Source organism: Plecotus auritus, assembly GCF_963455305.1.
Source record: "Plecotus auritus genome assembly, chromosome: 7".
In the NCBI taxonomy this organism is placed as follows: domain Eukaryota; kingdom Metazoa; phylum Chordata; class Mammalia; order Chiroptera; family Vespertilionidae; genus Plecotus; species Plecotus auritus.
The window spans coordinates 120,220,153-120,246,977 of NC_137774.1; the positions used below are offsets into that span (position 1 = coordinate 120,220,153).

Below are 26,825 nucleotides of genomic sequence, written 5' to 3' on the forward strand. Positions count from 1 at the left end.
TGGCCCTTTTCTTCACGTTGTACTTCCCCTGGGTCCATGGGACTGAGTGCCCAGGCCTGCCTGACTTCTAGGTCTGCCACCAGAGAAAAGAATCAAAAAGGGGAGACAGAAGGAGGTGATGAGTTTGTGAGGAACAAGGGCAGTCTCTTTTGGAGTCTATTTATGGAAAATCCAAGAGAACATTCCAGAGTTAAGTAGTGTTAATACAGATCTAGAATTCAAGAGAGAAATCCAAGTACAGTTGGCCCTCTGTTTAGGTGGGTTTCACATCTGCAGATTCAACCAAACACAGATCAAAATATTTTTTTTAAATCCCAGAAAGTTCCAAGAAGCAAAACAAGAATTTTCTGTGAGCCAAGCATTGTGCTGAATACACACGAATGAAACGATGTGTAGGCAACTCTTGGTGTAGCCTCTATGCAAATATAGGTTAAATGCAATTACTACACCCTTTTATTTAAGGGACTTGAGAATCCATGGATTTTGGTATCCACAGTGCACCCCAAAGATACCAAGGACAACTATAAGTGAATTTGGGGTTATTAATGGGAGTGGTATCTCTAAAGCCAAGGGAGGTGAGAGATTTCAAGAAAGGTTATAAACTACATCAAATACAAAAACCAACGGCATAAAGAATGAGAAAAGACCATTTTGGCAACTAATCAATCAGCATTTGTTGTTTGCAGTTTTGCAAAGGACATGACTCCTTTTCCTTTTTTTTAAAGACAAATAAAAGAAAATCTCATTTTCAGAATTAGTAGCAGTTTTATAGGACTCACTCTAAAAACTTTTGTGGCCTTACTCATGAATTATACTATTCTCAACAGCTTAAGAAAAACGAGTGATGTTTAAATTATAGCAGACTTCTGCAAGAATTTTCCAAGACTCCAATTTCAAATACCACTTGAGTACATATTTTCTCCCATAAAATGCAGTCAAATGAATGTTAAAACTTTAAGTGACCCCTCAAGATTCTTAATAAAATTCTAGAAATGTAGCCTCCATTTTTTTATTACTTTTTAAGATTTTATCACTTCAGAAGTTGTGCCTGTGATGATGAATTGGATGGGGGTGTGGATTCTGATTGGCTGGCCAGAACCACTCAAGGGTCAAGTGGCTCCTTTTGTCGCATCAGTTCGTGCAATTCTAAGTCATGCCTCAGCAAAATTACACACCACTCAAATGGTGAAAACTGTGAATATTAAATCCATGACTGAAGTCTATTATATGCTCAATTCTTTGTGATGTCCTAGAAGGTGACAATATCTCCCACAAAATATTAGAAGACTGTGCTGAATGAGCACAGTGCTCAGAAAAGTGAACATCCATCATGAGGACGCACCCCTAATTAAACCCTCCTTGAGGGTGATTATTTTGTATGCCATATTTCTAATGCCCATCTGATTTGATGCTGTAGTGTTTGAAAAGACAAATCTAGGGCACGTTTTACTCATTTCAAACTTACAGTAGAACTGAGCTTTGAGGAAGCTTAAAAGCAAGCTGGCTCAGTGGATAGAGCGTTGGCCTGTGGACGGAAGGGTCTCAGGTTTGATTCAGGTCAAAGGCACATGCCCAGGTTGTGGGCTTGATCCCCAGTAGGGGGCCGGCAGGAGGCAGCTGACCAATGATTTTCTCTCATCATTGATGTTTCTATCTCTCTCTCCCTCTCCCTTCCTCTCTGAAATCAATAAAAATATATTTTAAAAAACATAAAAAGCAAGTGGAAAACAACACACCTGAGTGTTAATGGTAGGAAAAGTTTTTGTTTCTTCTTTCTCCTTTTCTGTCACACACACACACACACACACACACACACACACACACACACAGACACACACACACACACACACACACACACACACACGCGCTCACAAAGCCTGCCCTATGGAACCATAGATTCTCTTCCCTTCCTGGTCTCACAGTAGTTTTTCTTTGGCTCTTCCCCCTCACAGTGACATTTCTGGGGCTCTCCGGACTACACAGCGGGTGGCTATAAAGTGCGGACACTGTTGTGGTCAATGAGTTTTTTTTAAAATGGAATTATTCTGAGAGGCTGCTTCTCTGCAATTGAGTGTCACTATCAATATTACTTAAGTTGGTTGATTAGAAACGTAGTTCTGGTTTAGGTGTCATTGACATTTAGGTCAACAACAAACAATGTATGGGAAGCAAAAAACACAAAACTCTATTTTCCCATGGGACACAAAGGACACCACCTTCCTCCAAGTGATGAGTGGAATTAGTAGGTTATAAAATTGAGACGGTGACTTGCCATGGACTCTTGAAATTGCATGTGACTAATACCCAACTCAATCTACGATTTTAATCCAAAAGGTAGTATTTATTGGAAGGATGCCAGATACTCACAAACTGAAGAAATAACTGCAGAAAGGAAGCAGCCCCAGTCCCTGAAGGTGAAATTAGAAAGTGTGCACAAGAGTCTCTCCAGCTCAGCCCCATTTTTTTTCCCTCTTTGGTGTTGGTTTCACTTCTTGTGCATTGCCTCCGAGTGGAAACTTGCCTAAGGCCACATTCTTATAGTACAGCAGTGGTCGGCAAACTCAGTAGTCAACAGAGCCAAATATCAACAGTACAACGATTGACATTTCTTTTGAGAGCCGAAAACCGACTTCTGCGCATGGGCCACGAAGTTTCAATTGCACTGTACGTGCACGCCCACACGGGGTATTTTGTGGAAGAGCCACACTCAAGGGGCCAAAGAGCCGCATATGGCTCGCGAGCCGCAGTTTGCCGACCACTGGTATAGGGAACACTAAGAGAGAAAAAAAATTAAAGAAGAGGCTTCTCTGTCAGCTTCAGTCAGAATACTCCTGGGCAAGGCCTCAGCCCTGGCTTTGCTCACATGCCAATCCTTGGCCGGATCACTGTAGCCAGAGAAAGGGGGGTGTTATGATCTCAGACTGAGGTTGGGTCACGGGACTATGTGTCTACCAGAAGGAAGGAGGAAGGGGTGCTGAATAGACAAAGGAAAAAAAGAGCCCTAGAGACATTTCAACGATTCCAAGTCTTAACTGATGCTTAGCAATAAGCTTATGTCACAAAGTGGAATATTCCTCACACTCCTAAGTGCCCTATTGCCTCTCATAATCTAAATCTACAATCAATTTCCCAATTATTTCTTTTCCATAAAAACATTCACAATTACTTGAGACTTCCTCATAGTTGTTTTTCTTTTTCAGCTTCGATGCTGTGGTGGATACTGTGGTGGATACTGTGATTGGCTCACTGAGTGCTTCTTCCAACCTCCTTTTGGAATTCTTCACTCCACTGCAGTCTGAAAGCAAATGCTTCACTTCCCAGACTCCCTGGCTCCTGGGTTCTGGATGGGAGTTAGGCTCTGCCAAACAGAAGCACTGGTGGGAGAACTGATTTTGCAACTGAGTTAAGTGGAGAGAGAGGCAGGGCTTGAGATATTCATTTTGTTCAGACAGATTGGAGCATCCGTGACTAGACCTGGAGTCTGCAGCTGTGATTGATAGCAGCGGCCCGATTTAGCAGATGGCTACTGGGTCGTGGCAAGAGAAGTAGCTTCACGGGTGGCCAAGTTCTACAATGTGGCATTGGGATTTGGAGCTCCCAGTCCCAAAAGTGAAACCAACACAAAAGAGGGAAAAGAAATGGGGCCAAGCTTGAGAGACTCCTTTGTTGTACAAATTTTCTGATTTCATCATTAGGGACTGGGGCTAGCACCTGTTCTTTAAGCCTAGTTGATGATTATGTAAGGCACTTAATAGCCTGCAATAAATCCTTTTCTGATTAAATGACTTGAATAAATTCTGTTCTCTGGCATTGAATCCTCACTGATCCAACATAGAAATTAGTTTTTGTAAATGTCACTGGCCTTTTTGTTTTTCCATTCTGTCTTTGTAATTACATGGATACAAAACATGAAGTGAGGTTGGCATTATGTGTTGCATTCGAAGAGCAGGTGAATTGTTCAGATTGACAATATCAGGTAAATTCCAACATAAATAATATATCAGGCTTAGGTCTGAATTTTAGGAAATCGCCATGATTCATCTAAATGTATTTGTGGGATTGCTTTGAAACAAAAGAGCCTTACTGATTGTGATACTTAAATTTTAATAGAATTTATGGGTTTTTCTTAGTTGTCATAATTTTTATATAATGAAGTAATGATTTTCCAGTAGAGAAATGGGCAAGAAGCATCAACATCTAACTCTCAAAAGAGGAAATAAGTGAAAACACCTCATCAACATATGTTCAACATCTGTGTTCAGTCTTATCAGTAATGAAAGAAATGCACGTTTAAAAAACAAACGAACGTGTGTTATGGCGATTTACCTCCATAATGAAGTGAGCAAAGGGAAAGCAATAGGAATACAAAATGCTGGCTAGAGAGCCATGGATGGGCCCTCTCACTTACTGAGGAGGACAAATCCTGGCGGGTCCCCAGGACTCCATGAGGCTGCAAGAACTAGTCAGGGGTGGGCAAACTTTTTGACTCGAGGGCCACAATGGGTTCTTAAACTGGACCGGAGGGCCGGAACAAAAGCATGGACGGAGTGTTTGTGTGAACTAATATAAATTCAAAGTAAAGGAGCGGAGGGAAGAGCAAGAGAACCAGATAGAACAGCCGGATCCGGCCCGCGGGCTGTAGTTTGCCCACGGCTGCTTTAGATGTTCCAGAAGGGAGGGAAAAGGGGAAATGTAATCAGTCCTCAAGTCACCCAGAATGTTTTGCAGGATCTGGCGGTCCTAGTGGTCTGACAGCAGTTTTGGTCACTTGGGAAGAAGTTCAGTTGTTCCTCCAGAAGCTGGGACCCATTGCTCCCTCCTCTAGTGCTTGTCATAATGGTGACTCGAGACTCTTTCTAAAGCCTGACACAGACTGGCTCAGTTAAGAAAGGAAATCATTGGTTCTCTTGACTGGAAAGTTCAAGGGCAGGGTTTGCTCAGGACAATGGATATGAGAGCCTCAGTGGGGTTTATTCTCTGTCTTTGTCACCTCTGCTTTCCTGCGAATTGGCTTAACTTAAGAGCAGGCCTTCCCAAGTGATATCCCCTGGTAGGTCACTTACCACCTCACATCCCCAGTTTCCTCATTCTAGAAAAATGGAACTATAAGCCACCTACACATGGATCCAATGAGATAGAGAATACGTAAATGCTTTCAAACCACAACATTTCAGAGGAATTTGTTAGTTGTTATTAGCTCAGAGGTCTGCTTTGAGACAGTCATTCTTTTAACTTGGCATCTATACCTTCTTCCCTGTTTCTGATTATTAATAAAATGATATCGATTTTATTGAGCAGGACTCTCCTGCAATTTGGCACACAGGGAAAAAATGTATCATCCTCTCTACCAAGAATATAAAGAATGAGGGACATCGCATTCCTTTATAAGTTGACATTTTAGAAATTGAGTTCTGGGTCCTTAGGACCTGTGGAGGTGTCTCAGGGACCACAGTGTGTATGTGTGTGGAGGCGAGGCAGGAGGTGCTGCGAGGCAGCTGGCAAAGACTGAATGGGTGAAGCTATCCTACTTAATCAGAGTAGCCTTGCTTTTGTGTTTTCTACATCATGATTCTAGGTAAGATTTTACATCAAAAAGGAGTGTAGTAATATGATCAAAATGGCAGCAGCTTTGGCAGCAAAATAGAAGAAATTAGCCAAATGCTGGTAGTAATCAACTAAAAGCTAATGAAGACAGAACTGATTCAATCAATTGGAGCAAAATTAAACCCCATTTGATCAAGACCTGTAATCAACTAATAAAAGAAACATGCAAATTAACCATCACTCTGCTACACCCTCAAGCCATGCCCACCAGCCAATCAGGAGCGAGTATGCAAATTAACCCAACCAAGATAGCTGTGGCCATGGAGCTGCAGTAAGCAGGAGGCTTGGGTTTCCCTGGCAATGGAGGAAGCCAAGCTTCTCTGCCGCCCTGGCTGGCCCTGGCCTACATGCAAGGCTACAAAGTTTCAATTATAGAAGATAAATAAATCCCAACAAAAATGGTGGCAGCCATGAGCTAGAGAGATCAGGAGGTTTGAGTTGCCCCCAGCGATGGAGGAAGCCAAGCTTTCTGCAGCCCTGGCCTGCTGTGGCCTCCGCTCAAGGCTACAAAGTTTCAATTATAGAAGATAAATAAATCCCAGATACCAGGGCCTCCACTTGGGTCACCGGTGGGCGTGGCCGGCCTGCAAACCACCACAGGCCCCTCGCCCAGGCCACCCCACACCCCAAGGGAACCCCACCCTGATCCGGGACACCCTTCAGGGCAAACCAGCCAGCCCCAACCCGTGCACCAGGCCTCTATCCTATCTAATAAAAGAGTAATATGCAAATTGACCATCACTCCAACACACAAGATGGCTGCCCCCATGTGGTCAAAGATGGCTGCCCCATGTGGACACAAGATGGCTGCCACAAGATGGCCTGCAAAGGAGGGCAGTTGGGGGCGATCAATCCTGCAGGGGAGGGCAGTTAGTGGTGAACAGGCTGGCAGAGGAAGGAAGTTGGGGGCGACCGGGTCTGCAGGGGAGGGCAGTTGGGGGTGACCAGGCCTGCAGGGGAGGGCAGTTAGGGGCAATCAGGCTGGCAGGGGAGCAGTTAGGCATCAATCAGGCTGGCAGGGGAGTGGTTAGGGGGTGATCAGGCTGGCAGGCAGAAGCAGTTAGGGGCAATCAGGAAGGCAGGCAGGTGAGCATTTGGGAGCCAGCAGTCCTGGATTGTGAGAGGGATGTCCGACTGCCTGTTTAGGCCTGATCCTACTGGGATCGGGCCTAAATGAGTAGTTGGACATCCCTCAAGGGGTCCCAGATTGGAGAGGGTGCAGGCTGGGCTGAGGGACACACACCTCCCCCCCCCCCCCGCCCCGTGCACAAATTTCGTGCATCAGGCCTCTAGTCCAATATAAAAAAATGATCAGTAGTAGCCTAAAGTCATTCATGCTTAAATGGCTTAAGTCCACATCTTTGCCCGAATCTGGGACTAAGGACTCTGAGAAGCCTTGGAAATGGATGAGCTCAACTGATCCTCTTACACTGTGTGGTAGACAATATTATTAGTGTTTATAGTGTTCATAGTTCTGTCCAATGACATGTGAGTGGAGGTGATGTGTGTTATTCAGCACTTAAGTGAGGAAAAGCTGATGCATAATTCTCTGTACTTCCTCTTTCCTGCCAAGTTTCAGATGGATGCACCTATAAGATGACAAGCCTCTGTCACCCTGAGTATCCAGTGGCCACGCAGGGCAGAGTACCCTGCCTGTCTTCAAGGGCTGTGTACCCTGAGTGAGCAAGCAAGCTTTGTGTTCTTAACCTACTTCCAACTTAGGGTTGCTCCATAATAGCAGCATAACCTACTGTCCACTGAGAAGAAATCTGGAGGTTCCAGGAAGATTTCCCAGGATGTAAAACCCATAGGGAAATGGATGGGAAAGAGCAAAGTTGGGAGTGTCCAGTGAATTGGGGGTGAAGTGAAGAGGAGGAGGAGCACGTGGAAAACTGCTAACTGAGGAAGCGGTGTGAGTTAGTGGGAAAAGCATGCTCTTTGGAGTTAAATAGACCTACCTAGGGTTCAAATTTAGGTTTCACTTTTTATTTTCTCTCTGCCTTTGACCAAGTTGCCAACCTCTCTCACTTTTCCTACCTATAAAGCACAATAACATTACATGATTGCTGGGAAAGAGTAAATGACATACACATATGCATATGGCTAGCACTTAGCGCAGTATCTAATCGTAAGGAATCAAACTCAGGTGCCCTTTCGTTCAGTCCGCTTCCCTCTAATACTATCTTTACATTAGGTAATTGCTAAGCTTTGATTTCACAGATTCTTCAACTGGGACTGCTTCAAGTTTAAAGCCCTCACTCCAAGGTCTGCATCCCTCATATCCCTGCTAGAGCTTTGATATTAGAAGGGAAGGCAGCCAAACCCTCTGTTTTATTGCTTTATTTGTTGTTGTGCACTTGGATTCTGAAGAGGAAATCATGGCCAGTGTAACGGAGTCTAAAGTCTGAGCAAGGAGGAGCTTGTGAGAGAACAGGAGCTTGTGAGAGAACAGTCTAGAGACCCGTGGCAGCACTCTCCTTACTGACATTTCAGCTCTCTTCTGCCCACATCCCTACAAAGAGTCCCCTCCCACCCCCCACCCCCCTTCAGTTGCCATTTATAGCAGCCTTCAGTCTGCTTGGTGCCCTTCCATCCTGATCTTCAAGATATATATTTTAAAAGAAACTGTATTCAGAACTAAAGGGGAACCATTACATCCCAAAACATAAATGTAAAAGGAAAGGAAGGCATGAGTTTCCCGGGCAAGAACCTCTCATCCTGTTGTGGAGCGAGTGCGAGTAAAGACCACTGGAGTCCAGACCAAATTAAAATTTAGGGAGCCTTTATTGCTGGCCAGCGACTGTCCCCTCTCCACTCAGGGAGATCAGAGAGCAGCCCCGACCCTTTGTGTCTGACCATATTTAAACCCATTCACTACATCCTGTTTTTTGCAGAGCAAACAGTCTAAAACAATTTAAAACAAAGCAGTTTTCCTTAATTAAAGAGCCAGCCCTATTTGCGCTTAGTGGTTATCTCGCTGCTGGCCTTGAAAACAACACAGTTCTATCCAATTAAAAAATGCACCTGGCATGGCATTGGGAGTATGGGCATATCTAGTCTCTGGCCTACAAGGTCAGACAGCTAAGTTTATCTTTCTCATTATTTAAGCAGGCTAGAAAGCAAAGTTATTTTTTTAGAATAAGAGTTCGTCTAAAAAAACAGCAGAGAATTCCAAACAGTAGTTTTACAAAATAGGGGTTAGCCTTCTCACTAGGAGGAAGCATGCTCAAAAATTCCCACTCTCCAACAATCCGAGCGAACTGGAGGCCTAGGAGGCCATAGCTATGCACTGGTGCCCCTGCCACACTTGGGAAATTACCGATCCCAAAGCCCTGTTTCTTGTTGAATTTTGGTGAAAATTTTCCCTTGATTCACACCCTGGTTGGACCTGGGGACAGGGTGTTAATTTTATATTACAAAATATCCTTGACTGGAGAGAATATGCAAAACAAAGTGTAGTTTTTTTTTTTCAAAAGGATGCATAAGACTGGAGAAAAAGAGTTGACGTTTACTGTTTCAGTGACTTGAAACACCAGTTCTGAAAAGTAAGAAGGCTGAAAGGGAAGTGAGAGGAGAGAGCCTGAGTATAGGAAGAAAAGGGTCCCAGAGGCACAGCGGTACAGTACCCCACCCACTTGTAGCATTGGGTGAGTATGAACATTTGTGACTTCGTTTACCATCAACTCTTCAGAGATGGGCCCCGGGGGATGGGGGTGTGTATTTCATTCAGTGTTAATGTTTTAAAGGGAGCCTAGGAATGGTTACTTGATTTGTTAAAGCAAGATGAACGTGTTAATGTGGGGAGCAGCAAATCTTTGGGGTCCACGTCCCCTGGGTAGAGGTGGGGAGGTTTCGGGAACTATCTCCATCTCCTTCCTCCTTGGAGGCGTCTCCTAGTGAAACCACGCTCCACTGACCACCTGAGGGCTTAGCATTTTGCAGCTAAGGGTTGTTCTGGGTCCCCGATTCCTTCGGAGGCGGGCCAACAGCTCTCAGCCCATTTGCAGAGAGAAATGAGGGACACCCGCTGAGTCCAAGGGGGGTGGGGGAGGGTGGAGCCCGTCCAGGCTGGACGAGGAGTCAGCTCCCTGCTCCAGGAGCACCTGCACGCTCTTTATGCGCCAACCCCGCTGCGCCAGATGCTACCAATGAAAAAAATCACCTCCAAAGACACTCGCAGAGAGAACGATTCGAGTCAGAAAGGGTGCTCCTCTCCCGCATGGCAACCCCACTGCTTCCCAGACATGATTCGCGCGTTCCCGCCGAGGGACCGGCTGTCTCCGTCACGCAGCCCCACTCCGGGTCTCCCCTTCCCCAGCTCCCGCCTTAGCCCGGCCTCCCCGAGCCAGCCTCGAGGGTCACGAGCCCCTCGCGCCGCGTGCCGCTCCCGAGCTCCACTTTCACTTTCGCTCTCGGGCCGGCGAAGCAAGCGGCGGCGGGAGGGTGAGCGGCTGGGTCCCGGACCCCCAGGTACAGCGGGACCGTCCCGGGTGCGCCCCACGGGGAGGGGGCTGCGTGGCTGGAGAAGGGCGCGGTCCGGCATCCCCCCTGCGCCCCGAGAAGGCCGGAGGGCCCGGGACGGGGGTGGGCGAAGGAGGGCCCAGGGGCTGCGACGCAGGCGGGGGCAGTTCTGGACCCGGGCCCGAGTCCGCAGGGAGGGCTGCTGGGGCGGCGGCCGGCCGGGCCCCGCTGGGGGCCCTGAAGGCAGGGGCGCAGGGCCGGCGGCGCGCCCGCTCCGCGAGCTCTCGGCTCTGCCGCTTCCCTGCGGGCGGGAGCCTCCGGGTGCTCTGCCTCGCGACGGCGTCTGCCAGCCGCCCGGCCCCCGGACTCCACGCTGGGCCAGATGGAGGGGTGCGTGGGTGGGTGGCGGGGTTAGGAGGACCGGGGCATCTTGCGGGTAGCTGCCCGAGAAACGAACATGGCTTCGGGCCACTGCTGGGCCGGGGGATCGGCGGGTCGGGATTGGTGTTGGTCAGCGCTCTCCGCCTTCTGTACTTCTTGCCAGCGGTTCTCTGCCCTCACTTCACTCTCCTCTAGCTGCTCTCTGCTCAGATAAAGCTCTCGGGTGGGAGCAAATTCGGTCCCGCTCCGGGCGCCTTGCTCGCAGGTGGCTGCGGCGATTTCCCGGGGAACGAGGGCGGCGGCACCTCCTCGCGCTCTGCAGGCTCCGCGCCGGCCAGGTGCGGAGAGAAACGCTTTCTACCCGGTGCCCAGAGGGTGCGCTCCCAGCTCAACTCAGCGTGTGGTCAACGACTTTTAAAAAATACTTCAATTGGCCAGAGTTGCCTGTTTCCCTAAGGAGCTGAAGTTGTAACTAATACCTAGCATATTTTCAGGCGGGCCTGAAAAATAGAAAAAATTTTAGTCTGGTAAAAATAAATAGAATTAATTCAACATTTTTTATTATTTACCCGCACTGACAAGTGTATCAGTGCTTGTAATTTGTGCAGAAGACTTGGGAGGAAAGTCAGTTGCCTCTTGGTGTTCGATTTCACATTCCATAGCGCCCCGATAAAGGGAAGGCTGAGAGAACAGACCCAGTTGCCCCCGACTTACTGTGTGAGTGGGAAAAGGGAGCCTATATAAAGTTCCTGAGGTAGCTTGCACTCTTTCTGACTTTAAAATTAGGTACTGTCACTATTGCACTTTCCTTGACAACATTGACTGTGCAAGATTTTTTAGTAAGATCGGATGCTAAAAAAATAGTTTTTAAAACTAAGGGAGTACAGTCAAGTATAGGAAAGTCCTTTACACCCTTATCTGTGTGCTCCAAACCTGTGTATTCAACTGCCTACTTGATATTTCCCCGTAGCTATCTCATAGATACCACACATTAAACTAAAAAAAATGACCCCTTGATTCCTCTCCTCCCCTTTAGATGTATTCAGTCTCTCATCTTCTCTGTCTCAGTAATGGGCGCCCAGATGTTCATTCTAGAAACCCTGCGCAACATCCTTTTCTTATGGAAAGGGTGGAATCTCTCCCTCCCCCAGTGTCTGTGTCTCTCCCCTCCCCACTCCTCTCCCTCTCTGAATGAATACCACCTCAGTGTAACCTGCCAGCTTACTCCGTCTACCAGCCATGGGCAAACTACCGCCAGCAGGCCGGATCCGGCCGGTTCGGCTGTTCTATCCGGCCCGCTGAGCCGAAAGAGCAGAGGGTTCTCTTGCTCTCCCCTCCGCTCCTTTACTTTGAATTTATATTAGTTCACACAAACACTCCATCCATGCTTTTGTTCCGGCCCTCCGGTCCAGTTTAAGAACCCATTGTGGCCCTCGAGTAAAAAAGTTTGCCCACCCCTGGTAGACCCTAGACTACTTTCTAACTGGTCTCTTGGCCTTCACTCTTGCTCCTTTCTACTAGTAGTCTTCCCTGCTTCACACAGCAACCAGAGTGACTTTCTTAAAGTGTGAATTGGCTCCTAAGACCTCCTGGCTCAAAACCTAGTGGCTTCTCGTGGCACTTAGGGTCGGGTCCACAATCCTTAAGCCTACTATGTGTAGTGGTCTGCCTCTGCCCACCTGTCCAAGGCACATCTCTCCTGCTGCATGCTGTCCTCAGAGTGAGACTCTTCCCACCTTCCCCCCCCCCCCCCCCCCCCGCAGATATGATTGCTGTTCCCTGTGTCTGGAAACTCTCCCTCCCCTTCTTTGCTTAGCTCACAGGAATTTGTCCTTTAAATCTCAGCTAAAAATATACGAGAGTGCCAATGTAAACTGGTCTGACCTGTTATTCTTTCAGTATATGTGTGTGCTTTTCCTTTATAGGTATTCACTGCTGGTAACTATATATATATATATTTGTGTCAACTTGTTAGCCCCTGCCCACCTGTGCCTTCGCCTCCTCCCCCCACACTGTAAGCTCTTTGAGGTCAGAGACCTGTGCGATCTTGCACTGCTAGTGGTCAGCAAAACCCCTGACACATAATAGGTCCTCAATAAATATTTGTGGAACGAGTGGTTGAAAATATTTTAACTCATCTGATCTTCACAATTATCTCAGAGAGCTGTTATTCTCATATTACACAGGAAGAAAATAGAACTGGCATTAAATCACCTGCCCAACTTCATCCAGTATGTGGCCGAGCAAGGCCTCAAAGCCAGGATTTTTCTGACTGTAAGCCTAGTATATATATGATTAATAGAGCTATAATTATATCTGTGTGTCTGTGCAGGCATGTAGTCTGACGTTTAAGTTGTCTGTATTTCATGTTCCATTTTGGTTTCCTGGCACTGCATCCTCCGTGGGACACAGCCATGTTCGCTGTGGCCCCCACCCCTCATGGACTCAACCCTGCACATCCTCTGAGTGAATTCTCACTGCCAACCTCTTCAGCAGCCCCTGGGCCTTGCCGTCAGCTCAGAACCAGTTGGAATGTTTAGGTTTCCCCTTGGCTGTTGGAAAACACTCAGGGACTTCCAGAGTCCTCACAGGCCTGAACTTGGACCTTCACTGCACTCTTCTCCCATCTTGGGTCACTGGCCACACCCACTAAGCTACTGCCATCAGAAATTTCAAATGGAAGCATCACGTACTCCTTTTACTTCTGGTCCCCCACTTCAAGGGAAATCCACTATTCTCCTCCTGCCCTGGGATTCTGCCTGAGGAGTTAGGGGCAAGACCTCTTTACCATTTTGATATTTAATCTTTGTTGTTTACCAAATCGCTCTGATCCTCTGGAGCTGGAGGCATCTTGTAGTTGGTTCTGAGACACACACAAAAAAAAGCCTGTTTTTCCCACCTGTTCACATTGTTCACATCTCTTTTCTGGGTGATGGCTTTTGAATTGGGTGTCTCTGTGGTTGGCTGTCTCTACTGCGTTGGTATCCTTTCTGTTTAGCCTGAAGATCTGCTCCATGGGGAAGGGGAGGTAGGTGCCCTTAGCTGTGTGTTTGGGAAGGGAACAGGATGGAAAGTGGTGTGTGTGTGTGGGGGGGGGGGGGGAGAGCACATCAGTGATTACCTTGAACTATTATCCCCCCACGTAGGGTTCAAGGGATAAGACCAGAGTTTGGCAAGAATTATCTAGGAGCTTTTCAACCTGTCCCTTCAATAGAATTTCTGGGGAGTCTTTATAAAAATTCTGATGCCTCATCCCCATCACCATAGCTTCCAGTTCAATTGTTTTAGATAGGGATCTAGTCAACAGTTATTTTAAAAAGTCTCCAGGGTGATGTTAATACACAGCCAGAGTTGAAAACCTCTGACATGTAGGGGGAGAATCCCATGCACCACCATCATTTCGAGGGATCCTTATTGCAGCATTACTATCCTCATCTGATCCAAATGTCTAGGAGACAGAGGAGTTTGAGGGAATTACCTGGGCTCACCTGACAGGGACCCCTCCTGGCAAACACCCATTAGAGATATGTCTTTATCAAAGACAGAAATATGCTGGGTTCTCCCTTAAGATTCACATTCCTTTTGTGTCCTATGGCCTTAACATAAAGGGAAAAATATGCTCTGCAGCCTTAAAATAAAGGGCAAAATATGGTATGACTCCCAGGATGCTTTGAGCATAATCTCAGAGTCACCTCCTCTTAGCTTATGAAAAATCCTTCTCCATTACATTCTTCTGAGGCTCCCTTGGTCCACATCAATTGCCTGAACAGCCCTCTCTTCCCTAGTGCTTTAGCTCCTGCCCTGGCTTGCTCCATCTGCAATGAATGCTTTCAATGTCCTCCCTTCATTTCCAGATCCGACCGAATCTTTCAGACCACACTCAAAGGTTGGTCTTGCATGGAGGCATCCCAGAGCCACTGCAGCCAAGTCACTCTCTTCCTTTAGAAACATCATTCCATTCTTCCCGGGCACCCTCTTTTATTGTTCTGACAGCACTCCACACTTTCTGCTGTGTTTCATTATTTGTGTATGAATGTTTTCTGCCCTTCTAGGTTTTAAAGTCCTTGACTGTGGGATTTGTGTCTTGTGTGTTATTATATTCCATGTAGTGCTCAGCACATGGCCTTCTATGTAGCCAGCATTCAACACGTATGTGCTGGGTTGATTGTAAGAGAGAATCCAGGTGACTGGTGGGTTTGTCACACATTATGGTGAAAATCACCATAAACTGTTCCAGTAATTCGTGGCTAAATAAATATTAAATTAACTTTTGGCACAATAATTTGACAAAGACACCCATGTTACTGAAGGATCCTGCTATGGATACTTGCCTTGCGCCCCCTTGCTACTCAGTATCTACATCTGCTTCCTGTGCTCCCTAGGCTTTAAAAAGTCTCTGGTTGTAAGCTTTGTGGAAGTAAGGCTTTCTCCACCTCCCTGCCTGGTAGTGTGGACACCTCACCTCGGCTCTGACAGACAGTCGTGGTTGAAAGTCAGGACCCTGAAGCTGAAACAAGCAAAGCACAGTTGCAGGAGCAGTGCAGACCTCACTGTAGTGGTGCCTGTAGCTGTGCCAAGCATCTGATCTCCAGGGCAGCAAAATGGCTGGCTTCCTCCAAGCCCCAATGTGTGTGTGTGGGGTGGGGTGGGGGGAGGGAGAAGCAGTGGGTCGGGGAAAGTGGTCCTCTGGTCCAATGCTTCTCTGATGAAGTCCTGGCGGTTCATCTTTGCTTTTATATAGGTTTCCCAAAAGTCCTGGCAATTCTGCAGCCTATTTAGTGAGCTATTCAGGGTCCTCAGCCAGAGCTTGCTCTGTTGCTTTCAACCAAGAACCCTAATTAGATAAAATTAATTTAAACTTTGAAAACCAGATGATGCCTTTGAGTAGGTGTTAATGATTGTTGCTAACCATAAGCTTTCTTCTTCTATGAAGCAATAACATCGGGAAGGTAATTTTACTTTTAGGAAAAGACCAAATACTTTTGTTGAAAGTTTTTATCTGCTTTTGCCAATTCTAGGTGGATACATTCTGAAATCATGCTGTCTTGATAATATTTTAGTGACTTTTGTTGTTGTTGTTGTTTTGCTTTTTTTTTTTTTTTTAGGGTAGTTTGAACAAAGAAGATGATATCTCTGTCCAGCAAATGGTCACTTAGAACCATGTCATTTCTACCTTCCTCACTGTTGATTCTCTTAATTGTGTCAACTCCTTCCTGGTGTCAGAGTAGTGAAACTGTGCCTCCAAAAACTAGTGATGGGACCCTGTTTCCTTGGAATAAGATGAGACTTCCTGAGCACGTCGTCCCAGTTCATTATGATCTCCTGATCCATGCCAATCTCACCACTCTGACTTTCGAGGGGACCACGGCAATCAACATCACAGCCAGCCAGCCCACCAGTGCCATCATCCTGCATAGTCAGCACCTGCAGATATTGAAAGCCACCCTCAAGAAGGGAGCTGGAGAGATGCAGTCTGAAGAACCCCTGCGAGTCCTGGAATACCCACCTCATGAGCAAATCGCACTCCTGGCTCCCACGCCTCTGGAGGTTGGGCTTCCGTACACAGTTGTCCTTGATTATGCTGGCAATCTTTCTGAGAGCTTCCATGGATTTTATAAAAGCACCTACAGAACCAAGGAAGGGGAAATGAGGTATTTTTTCTATTATTTTTTAAAGCTTCAAGTACTGCCCACACTACATTTATTATTTCAAATGGATTGCCTTTTAAAATTCCCTTAAATGTTGATTTCTTTTTCTTTGGTGTTTGGTTTTTACATCTTTGTAGAGTTAAAAATGGCAATAGTTTGTTTTCTTTGTTTTTTTTTTGGATCTCATTTTTCATTCTGTTTTAACCAATTTTCTTGCTTTCAGCTCTATCAGAGTGAATACCTATTTTGTTTAATTAGATTTCTGGGATGTAATAAGCATCTTTAATTCTCTTGGCCTATGTATTAGTTTTCTAGGGCTGCTATAACAGAATACCATAAACTAGGTGGCTTAAAACAACATAAATTTATTCTCTCACAGTTCTGGAGGCTAGAAGTTCAAAATCAAGGTGTCAGCAGGCCCGTCCTCTGAGTCTGGGTAAAATTCTTCCTTGTCTCTTCATCACTTGTGGTGGCCATTGGTCCTTGCCATTCTTTGGATTGTAGCTACACAAGTCCGGTCTCTGCCTCTGTTGTTATGGGGCCATTCTCCAGATTTCCCTCTTCTTATAAGGACCCCAGTCACTTGATTACATTTGCAAAGACCCTATTTTGAAGTAAGGTCACATTCACAGATATTAGGGATTAAGATGTCAATATATCCTTTTGGAAGACATAATTCAACTCAGTCTATTAGAGGAAATATTTTCCTCTCGGTTAAAAGTTTTTAGGGATCTTCATCTGCCTTGTTTTAGTTCTGTTTTTAAGGAGTTAATTTATTTTGGGAGATTTTATGCTACATTTTAAAATTAAGTTTTATTTGTCAGTAGATTATACTTACATTTCTGATTTTATGTATTTTTTGAAGTAAAAAATAGTCAGATGCTACCAAATATATATATATATATATATATTTAAAGAAAGTAAAACTTATCCCACTCTTAGCTGCTAGAGATAACCACTACTTCTATTTTAGAGGAACAACCTAAAGAGTTCTCTCTGAATATGTATATACATTACTTTATGTAAATGGAAGATACATTTTGTTTTCTGTTTTAGAAGGGAATTTTAAAAATATGTTGAGAAGATGTTTAATATGGATGGCTATCACTGTGCATCATTTTAGTGAGTATTAAAATCTATGTTTGTGCACTGATTTATTAACTAATCCCCCACTGATGGAGATTAGGTTGTTTCCAAATTTATAACATCAGCAACACTTTGGTGAACATCTTCATAAATTATTTCTTTGGAATAAATACCTAGAACTAAAATTGTTAAGTCAAAGCGTCTACAAATGTTTGATTTCCTTGCCATATTCCTCACCTCTAATCAATTTTGTGTATTGCAATCTTCTTAGAGCCAGAAGCCAACAGATATCTCCTTTTAATTTAAATTACATTGATAATTGAGGAAGTTGGGCAGCTCTTGATATATTTACTACTTGAAGGTTCTTCTTTTGTCAATTGTCTATTTATGACCTGTGTCTGCTGTTCCACTTGGTTGCTCAGTGTATTGTTACTCATTTTAAGAGCTCATTATCTGTTAAGACTCTTAACCCTTTGTCAAATACCTTTCAGTTTTCCTGGGTTTTATTTGTCTTTTCACTTAGTTTATGATAGCTTTTGTCATAAACTGTAAAATATTTTTTTAGTAGTATAAAATCCATCTATCTCATGGTAACATTAGAAATTAAAACACACACACCTATTTTATTTTATTATTTTATTTATTTATTTAATTTATTATTTTATTTAATTTTTAATTTTTTTTTAAAATATATTTTATTGCTTTTTCACAGAGAGGAAGGGAGAGGGACAGAGAGCCAGAAACATCGATGGGAGAGAAACACCGATCAGCTGCCTCCTGCACACCTCCCACTGGGGATGTGCCCGCAACCAAGGTACATGCCCTTGGCCGGAATCGAACCTGGGACCCTTCAGTCCGCAGGCCGATGCTCTATCCACTGAGCCAAACCTGTCAGGGCTAATTTTTAATTTTTAATTTTTTATTACTAGAGGCCTGGTGCACGGATTCATGCACCGGTGGGGTCCCTCGGCCTGGCCTGCGGGGATGGGCCGAAATCGGCTCTCCAACATCCCCCGAGGGGTGTAGTAGTGCCGAAGCGGTAGTCGGCCAGGGAGCAGCCCCAGCCTGAGCCCAGGCCAGGTGCCACACTGCTCTCGCTCATCCCAGCCCCGCTGCACCTACTGCTGCCACAGTCGGGTCCAGATGGGGGAGGCGCACGCCGGGGGTGTGTCCGCGGGAGAGGCTCCCTCCGCCGCAGCTGCACTCGCCAGCCATGAGCCAGGCATCTGATGCCCATTGGTCAGCTGAGCGGTGCTCCACTGTGGGAGCACACTGACCACCAGGGGGCAGCTCCTGCATTGAGCATCTGCTCCCTGGTGGTCAGTGTGTGTCATAGCTACTGGTGGACCTGTCGCTTAGGCTTTTATAGAGATTTTATTTATTCGTCTTAAACAATGGAAATATATTTTTCCACAGTTCTGTAGGCCAGAGGTCTGAGATCAAGGTGTCAACAGGGTGTTGTTGTTTTTTTTTTCTGAAGTCTCTCTCCTTGGCGTGCAGATGGCTGTCTTCTCCTGGGTCTTCACATGCTCTTCCCTCTGTACATGACTATGTCCTAATCTCCACTTCTTATAAGGACATCAGTCACATTGGGTGAAGGCTCACCCTTCACACACACCTATTTTAGAGCCCCTGGTACTTCATGCTGAGTTTTTATCTTGTTTGCTGTCATTTTAGGATTCTCGCATCAACACAGTTTGAACCTACTGCAGCCAGAATGGCCTTTCCCTGCTTCGATGAACCTGCCTTCAAAGCGAGTTTTTCCATCAAGATCAGGAGGGACCCGAGGCACCTCGCCATCTCCAATATGCCATTGGTGAGCCTGAGCTCCTCTACGCCTTCTCACAGGAAAACCCACTGGTTCACTGCGACTGCGTTACCCCAACAATCGTTATTATTCAGCTCCCTGTTTCGTTTGTTTTATTGCCTGACAGATAGCTAACTTTTCTTGTTTATTTCTAACCCATGCTTTTGTTTCAAGCAACCATTTCTTCGTAGTCAGAGAAAAAAATGTCTCTAAAAACATGCAAGATTTCAGGAAGAGGTCATCAGTGCTTTTAGGAGGGATTCAGTCTGACGAATTCAGGTCCTTCACAAAGCACTTTCACTTACGTTTTCTCATATGATCTTTTAAAGGGATTTTAAAGAGCATGCTTTGTCAAATAGGGCCATATTTCTAGTCTGTAGTTATTTTCTATAATTTCTGTATATTAACATTAACTGTGTAGTTTGTAACCATATGCACAAAATTGGGTGGATAGAAAAAGGGAAAAAGTCATTTTTTCAGAATATTACAGTACTAAAGGTTAGTAATGATAGGTAGCTCAGTTTCCTTTAAAGAAACCATTATCCTTCAAATTTCAAAGATGTGGAAGTGTTTCCTCTGATTTTCCTTTTTTTAAAAAAATATATATTTTATTGATTTTTTACAGAGAGGAAGGGAGAGGGTGATAGAGAGTTAGAAACATCGATGAAAGAGAAACATCGATCAGCTGCCTCTTGCACACCTCCTACTGGGGATGTGCCCGCAACCAAGGTACATGCCCATGACCGGAATCGAACCTGGGACCTTCCAGTCCGCAGGCCGATGCTCTATCCCCTGAGCCAAACCAGTTAGGGCTCCTCTGATTTTTCAAAGTGGCCAGAAGAAATGACTGTGCCAAATGAATAGGACGCAAGGGCCACTGTCCTATGATTCTGGTAGCTTAGAAAAAAACACCAGCTGAGCTGTCATTCTGCAACAGATGCACGCCAGCTCCTGAAGCACACAGTCCTGAGAGGCTCACTGTGGATGAGACTCAGGGTGGACCCCTTGTCAGGAGCCCTGAAGGGTGACCCTCCTTATCCCTGTGCAACTTCTTCCCATGAAGGGACCCAGAGTGCCATAGACCAACCTCCAGGACAGTACTTATCAACCTTTAAAACTCTGTATCCCCTCTAAATACCTGAAGGATCCCTTCCTCAAACAGGGTTCTGACAGGCCCCCATAGAGAGCTGTCCCCTGTGAAAAACATTCTCTGAAAATCCCTGCCAGCTAAGAACTTTTGTTTCCCCCTCCCCACATTCATGTATGAAAAGATAAGGAAAAAATTTGTCATTTTTCTAATATAAATTTGAGATAGTGAACATGCTTTTTCATAGTTCCCTCCCCCAATGTGATGGTATTGCTCCCGGGGATGAGAGTGAGTTGTCTAATTAGAGAATTACAGCTTTAAGAGAATAAAGGAACCAGGAGAGACTGATTACACAGGTTGGTGGAGAAACTCGTAGGCTTGCAGGGGGAAGGTCAGGAGCCCCCAGGGCTTTGTGAAGATGCTAGAGTCTAAATCCAAGAATATCCAGGACCCACTTGTTGAGGACAGGAAAATCTCTAATGTAATATTGCCCTTTGGACAGGAAAGCCAAGTAGGAGTGGCCTGAATCAGGCTGCAGACTGGAGTTGAGGGGAAAGACAATGAAAACTCAAAGGATCTTTTTTGGAGGCTAGAAAAGCAAATAGTTAATCACATTTATCAGTTTATTTAGCTTGCTTTTCTAATCATTAGCACAATATCAGGAACGGAAATTATGGTTAGGGGTTGGTAAAGGCATTTTAAAAAGAAAAGGTAATTTTGGGTCCTTCCAAGTGTAAACCTAGGTTGGCTATCAGCATCAGAGTTTGAATGACCAGAGGGTGACCAGCTGGTGGATATTAAGAAAGACCAGAGCCCAGAAATTGGGTGGAAATAAGATTAAAGGAAAAATGCATATGTTAACAATGGAATGTTCCAGGCTAGTTTTGGAGGGTCGTTTCTCCAAATCCTGGCCCAGTGCTTTCTGTTGGCTGAGGTACTAGACTTCCTTCTTTGGGAGCAGACCTCTTAGACCAGGGGTCCTCAAACTTTTTAACAGGGGGCCAGTTCACTGTCCCTCAGAACGTTGGAGGGCCGGACTATAGTTTAAAAAAAAAACTATGAACAAATTCCTATGCGCACTGCGGGCCCGGGACGAGTCGGCTGCTAAGCAGGACAGGCAGCGGCACCCGGCGGGCCAGATAAATGTCCTCGGCGAGCCGCATGTGGCCTGCGGGCCGTAGTTTGAGGACACCTGTTAGACTGTACGTTCCTCACTCCCACCCCACTCTGCTAGGCTGCTTCCTGAGTGCACTGAAAAGCTGATTCCAATGAAGCAAATCAGTTTGGAGGAGGTTTGCAGGGGCAGGCCCAGGCATGGGTTACTTAGAAGCTCTCCGTAGGCTGTGTCATCATTACATACTTGCCCAATATAGAAAATAAATTAGACATCACACTTCTAGATAATTCTCACACCTGTATTTAAGGACAAGTGGACTACATCTTGGCAAAACCAGCAATCTCAGTTTTGCTTTGTCCCATCCATATCACCAATCCTCATGTACCAAATATGAGTCAGTTTGTGATTATCTGGGTTATTTTTAAGAAATTAAGTGGTGATCGTTGCACAACGCTGAATGTAATTTTGAAAACCCACTGAATTTTATACTTTAAAATTGTGAATTTTATGGTTTATAAATGATATCTCAATAAAAAAGAAATTGAATAGAATGGTTTGGCCTTAACAAGGAGACTAAAGGAAGCTAGGTAGAGGGGAACCCAACTAGGTGGAGTTACTAAAGTAGCCCAACTGGGCGGGGAAGGAAGGGCGAATGAGAGGCATGAACTTTAAAATGTAGGGATGTTGCTAAGACAGGCAGCTTGCAGATAACCAGTCCCAAGACTGAGGCATATAACCAATCCCAAGAATGTTATTAAGGCAGAATTTTTTGAAAAAACCAATCAGGAGCTAGCAAGGCTGTACCCACCCCCTAAATTCAAAAGCATGAGCTTCCTCTCACCCTCTTCCTTTTACCCAGCAGGCAATGGGTTCCTGATGTTCGTTCCTGTGGTGGGGGTGGGGGGTTAGGGGGGTGGGAGGGTGGTTTGGGAGTGGGAGCGCACATCCTGTTGCCCATGTGGCTTATAGCCATGAGTCATGTGGGCCTCCACACGTGGACTAATAGACTTTAATTCTCTTGGATGCTGAACTACTCCGGACTGTAACATGGAAGGGAAGCTCTGGACGCTGGTCTGCTCCTGGAACCCCAGCTGCACCTTTTCCAGGACTGGCATCTCTCAATCAACTTCGGTTCCAATAACCATTTTTGTCCACGACTTCATTTTTCAGTTTCATGAGACAATGAACTTGGACTAAAAAAACCCACATTTTGGTTTCATTGATATCTAAATTATAATCAAATATTGGAAAGAGAAATTAATTATACACATGTCATGCCATATACTTTCAATGATGTGTCTGGTAGGAAATTATAAAATTGGATTATTGATGATGTAAGTTATTCTGGTTTTAGGTTAAATCGGAGACTATTGCTGAAGGACTCATAGAAGACCATTTTGATGTCACTGTCAAGATGAGCACCTACCTCGTGGCCTTCATTATTTCAGACTTTAAGTCTGTCAGCAAGATGACCAAGAGCGGAGTCAAGGTGAACCTGTGATTGTCACATGGGGTGACCAGCTGGTCCTGGTCTGCCTGGGACTGTCCTGGTTTTAAAACTGGAAATCCATATCCTGGGAACCCCTCAGTCAGGGGCAAACCAGGGCTGGTGATCCTCCTGTCACAGATGCTCATATTTACAGTGAGGTTCTAATCACAAAAACACGTGGGGAAGCTTGGCCTGGCCTGTGTCATGGTCCTGGCTCCACCACCACCTGGCTCTCTGACCTCAGCCCGCCTCCCTCCCTTTGGGACTGGTTTATATGTCTTTAAAGTGTCTTAGTTGGACATGAACCTGCAATGGTTTCTAAGGTGGCTTCTGGCTATAACTTCCTGCAGTTTGGAAATGAATGCCACTATCTGAGCAGGTGATTTCTGGAAGGAAGAAAGATAGAGCAGTCGGCTTGGAGTATTAAATGGCTCTGGGGAGGGCCGTTGGGCTAGGGCAGTGGTCTGCAAACTCATTAGTCAACAGAGCCAAATATCAACAGTGCAATGATTGAAATTTCTTTTGAGAGCCAAATTTTTTAAACTTCTTCTAACGCCACTTCTTCAAAATAGACTCGCCCAGGCCGTGGTATTTTGTGCAAGAGCCACACTCAAGGGGCCAAAGAGCCGCACGTGGCTCACGAGCCGCGGTTTGCCGACCACTGGGCTAGGGAATACTGGAATACTGGAGAAAAAAATTCTCGTTTCAAGGAGCACTCGCTCCTTGTCTGGGTACCATTGGGTAGTGAATAATCCATACAACTTTTCTGTGACACTGAATGCAAATGCGTTTTTTTGCAAGGAGCTGCAGGACACGATTTCAAGATAGATCACTTATTTGTACTGGTTTTCACTGAGGCCTGGGTAGTTAGGGTTTCTCTGTTAAATTACCTTTTGTTCCTATAAGGGCCGAGGCTGCTTCTCCTTGTGGAAAAACCGCCACTTACCTGGGGATTTGCAGGTGATGCTGAGACTTGGATGTAGGGAGCAATTCAATGCAGCAGGGAAACTATCAACAAAAACACCCACTCACTGATTTGCCCTCTTTTGTGAATCATTTATGACTCTTTTTATAAGGTCTCTTCCCTACTGTGATACTGTGGTTTATAATAAGAAATGCCTATTTCGTCTTCCTCCTGATCCTGGCAATGAACTGCGAAAACCCTTGTGTTTCCTAAGCTAAGGGAGTGATAAAGGTGTTTCTTGTTTTGCTAATGAGGTGACCTTTGGAAAGCCCCTAGGTAACCTAAGGTTGGGGGCTGGCTGCCAGGAATCAACCAGGTGATTGGAGGGTTGGAACTTGGAATACCCACCCCTGACCTGGCTGGAGATTGAGTTCCAGCCCCAACAGAGGATGATAATCAGCCCTGCCTGTGTCTGTGCCTCCACCCAAACCCACAGGACAGGGTCAGAAAATCCACATGTTGGGAATGTGTGGATGTGCTGGGAGGGCAGCGTGCTAGGCGGGGGGGGCGGCGGTCACTGAAGCTTGGTGCTCGGTACCCTTCCCCTGTACCTTGTTCTACCTACCTCATCCATGTGACTGTTCCTGAGTTATATGTCTACAGTGAACCAGTAATCTAGTAAGTCAACTTCTGGTATGTGAACCGCTCTAGCAAATTAAGCAAGCCCAAGGAGCGGGTGTTGAAACCTCCAATTCATATCCGCTAGTCAGAGGCGCAGCTGACAACCTGGACTTGGGACTGGCATCTGAGGTGGGAGTGGGGGGCAGTCATGGAGGGCTGAACCCTTAAACTGTGGAATCGGACACTATCTCTAGTTAGTGTCAGAATTGAGTTAAATTGTAGGACACCCAGCTGGTGTTGGAGAATTGCTTAGTAATGTGGGGGAAACTCCTCCTGTAAGCCCCTGCAACTCCCCACACCCGTCCACATTGGAACTGGGTCCCAGAATCCCTTTTACATACTAATATTTCAGTCCTTTTTTTTCTTTAAATGCATTAAACACATATTTTATACTCTCTGTATAGTAATTGTCATGGCTAGAATCTTTGTGTATCTGGTTCTGTGGTTGTGGTTTTTGCTGTCTCTTGCTCACGGTGTCTTGTTCCTTTATTGTGGATTATGTCTGTGAACTTGTATTACCTGAGTCAGAGGTGGATTCTTCCAGAGAGAATTTAGGTTTGCTCTTGTCGGGTGACTGGAAGCACTTCAGGCGGCACTTTAAATTGAATTACTGGCTTTAGGTTTTTGGACCATCTAATTATTGTGAATCTAACTGTTAAACAGCATGAAGGTTAGCTTTTGGTTCAGATTCTCCATATAGTGGCAAAGATTGAAAACCATCTTTTTTCAATGCACTCTTCTTGAGGAAGGGGGTGTGGTTATTTCTGGTTCGCTTACACTGTAAGCCTTACAGTAAGGGCATGTCCTTCAGGGTGCAGCCTTTTGCTGAGGTGCGTCTCCTGTTACACTGACCATCTTAAACAGGCTTTGGACTTTGTCTCCTATCCCCTGAATCTTTCAATACCATGAAAATAAAAGCTCAAATCTATCTGTATTGGGCTAGTGCAGTGGTCGGCAAACCGCGGCTTGCGAGCCACATGTGGCTCTTTGGCCCCTTGAGTGTGGCTCTTCCACAAAATACCACGGCCTGGGCGAGTCTATTTTGAAGAAGTGGCGTTAGAAGTTTAAGTTTAAAAAATTTGGCTCTCAAAAGAAATTTCAGTCGTTGTACTGTTGATATTTGGCTCTGTTGACTAACGAGTTTGCCGACCACTGGTATAGGGCAAAATCTGGCGGCGTTGTTCTGACTTCTGAGGGTCTTACTGTCACTTCACTTCTGGCCTCTAAGTTGTCTTTATCACTGTCTCATGAAAACATTTAAAGAGACCTTCTTGTGTATGTTATCCAGCATTTGTAGCTGCTTTCAGAAGGGGAGTTGATCAGGAACAGTCAGCATGAATACAAGAAATAGAACTTCCAGTTGCCTTCTTTGATATTGGCAACCCTGCTCACAATATGAAGCTGTTAAACATGTGCAGTTGTGGAGAGCAGCCATGATGGCGTTTGAGTAAAGTCTGTATGCCTTTCTCTTCAGGTGTCCGTGTATGCCGCGCCAGACAAGATCAATCAGGCAGACTATGCACTGGATGCTGCGGTGACTCTTCTGGAATTTTATGAGGATTATTTTAGCATTCCATATCCCTTACCCAAACAAGGTAGAGATTTGGCACAGATATTACAAATTGTGGCATTTATTGAACCCAGCCATCGATTATATCCCCCTAATTAGCATCCTCCTGGTTATTGCGCCAGTCCCTCAAGTCTTTAAAACCCTGGCAGGTGTCAACCATTGGGTTGATCCTACTCACCTCTGATCTGTTCAGTAAACTAGTGATAGTAAAAGCAGATCTTGATACAGTTCCTGAGGCACATGGCATGGAAATAATTTTGCCTTTGGACTTCAAAGAGAAACCCAACAATGTCTGTGGGCAGACAGCAAAATGCAAATGCTGCACTTTTTCCATTATTGGCACATACTTGCATAAGATGCTAAAAAAAAATATTTTTTGAATGAATGAATTTACACAGCAGAAGAAAATCTGCATTTTCTTATAAGACCCCTTAAAATTATTTTGTGTTTGAGGTTTTTAGGTGTATGGAGGTCTTAGGAATTCAAAGTAGAGCGGATTATTGAGTCAGTTGTTAAAATTATTCACTCCAAAACTCCTTGTCAGAAAGTTAGAAATGGAGTCAGGAGGCCTGAGACCCGAGTCTGACTTTGTCACATGGTAGCACAGTGACTCTGAATGAGTCACCAAGCGCCTTTTCTCCACTGTGAAAGGTTCTTCCAGTCCAGAACTCCATGAGTCCTGCATGGGCAGCTTAGACTTTCTTTTGATTACTACATCCGTCCATTCTGAAAGGTAGGGTGTTTGCAAAATGTGTAGCTTTTAAATATATTTTTATTGCTTCTGTCCCAAGATCTTGCTGCTCTTCCTGACTTTCAGTCTGGTGCTATGGAAAACTGGGGACTGACCACGTATCGGGAATCTGCTCTCTTGTTTGATGTGGAAAAGGCTTCTGCATCAAGTAAGCTTGGCATCACGATGACTGTGTCCCATGAGCTCGCCCACCAGGTACAGAAGCCCACTCACACTTCTTACATAGTGGAAACTGCGTC

General features: G+C 45.3%; 1 protein-coding gene across 3 annotated transcripts in view; it reads left to right on the plus strand.

Moving 5' to 3' along the window:
- Positions 1 to 9,776: 9,776 nt before the first annotated feature.
- Positions 9,777 to 26,825, plus strand: part of ERAP1 (endoplasmic reticulum aminopeptidase 1) — a 37,418-nt gene continuing 20,369 nt past the window's right edge. For 2 of the 3 annotated variants that reach the window (XM_080677916.1, XM_080677918.1), the window contains exons 1-6: positions 9,777 to 10,074; positions 15,552 to 16,097; positions 18,858 to 18,996; positions 22,546 to 22,680; positions 25,740 to 25,860; positions 26,627 to 26,781. In XM_080677916.1, coding sequence (XP_080534042.1) covers positions 15,571 to 16,097; positions 18,858 to 18,996; positions 22,546 to 22,680; positions 25,740 to 25,860; positions 26,627 to 26,781 — 1,077 coding nt within the window. In that variant the 5' untranslated portion in view covers positions 9,777 to 10,074; positions 15,552 to 15,570. Of the gene's footprint in view, positions 10,075 to 12,632; positions 12,721 to 15,551; positions 16,098 to 18,857; positions 18,997 to 22,545; positions 22,681 to 25,739; positions 25,861 to 26,626; positions 26,782 to 26,825 lie in introns of all 3 variants that reach the window. The other variant, XM_080677917.1, reaches the window with a different exon arrangement.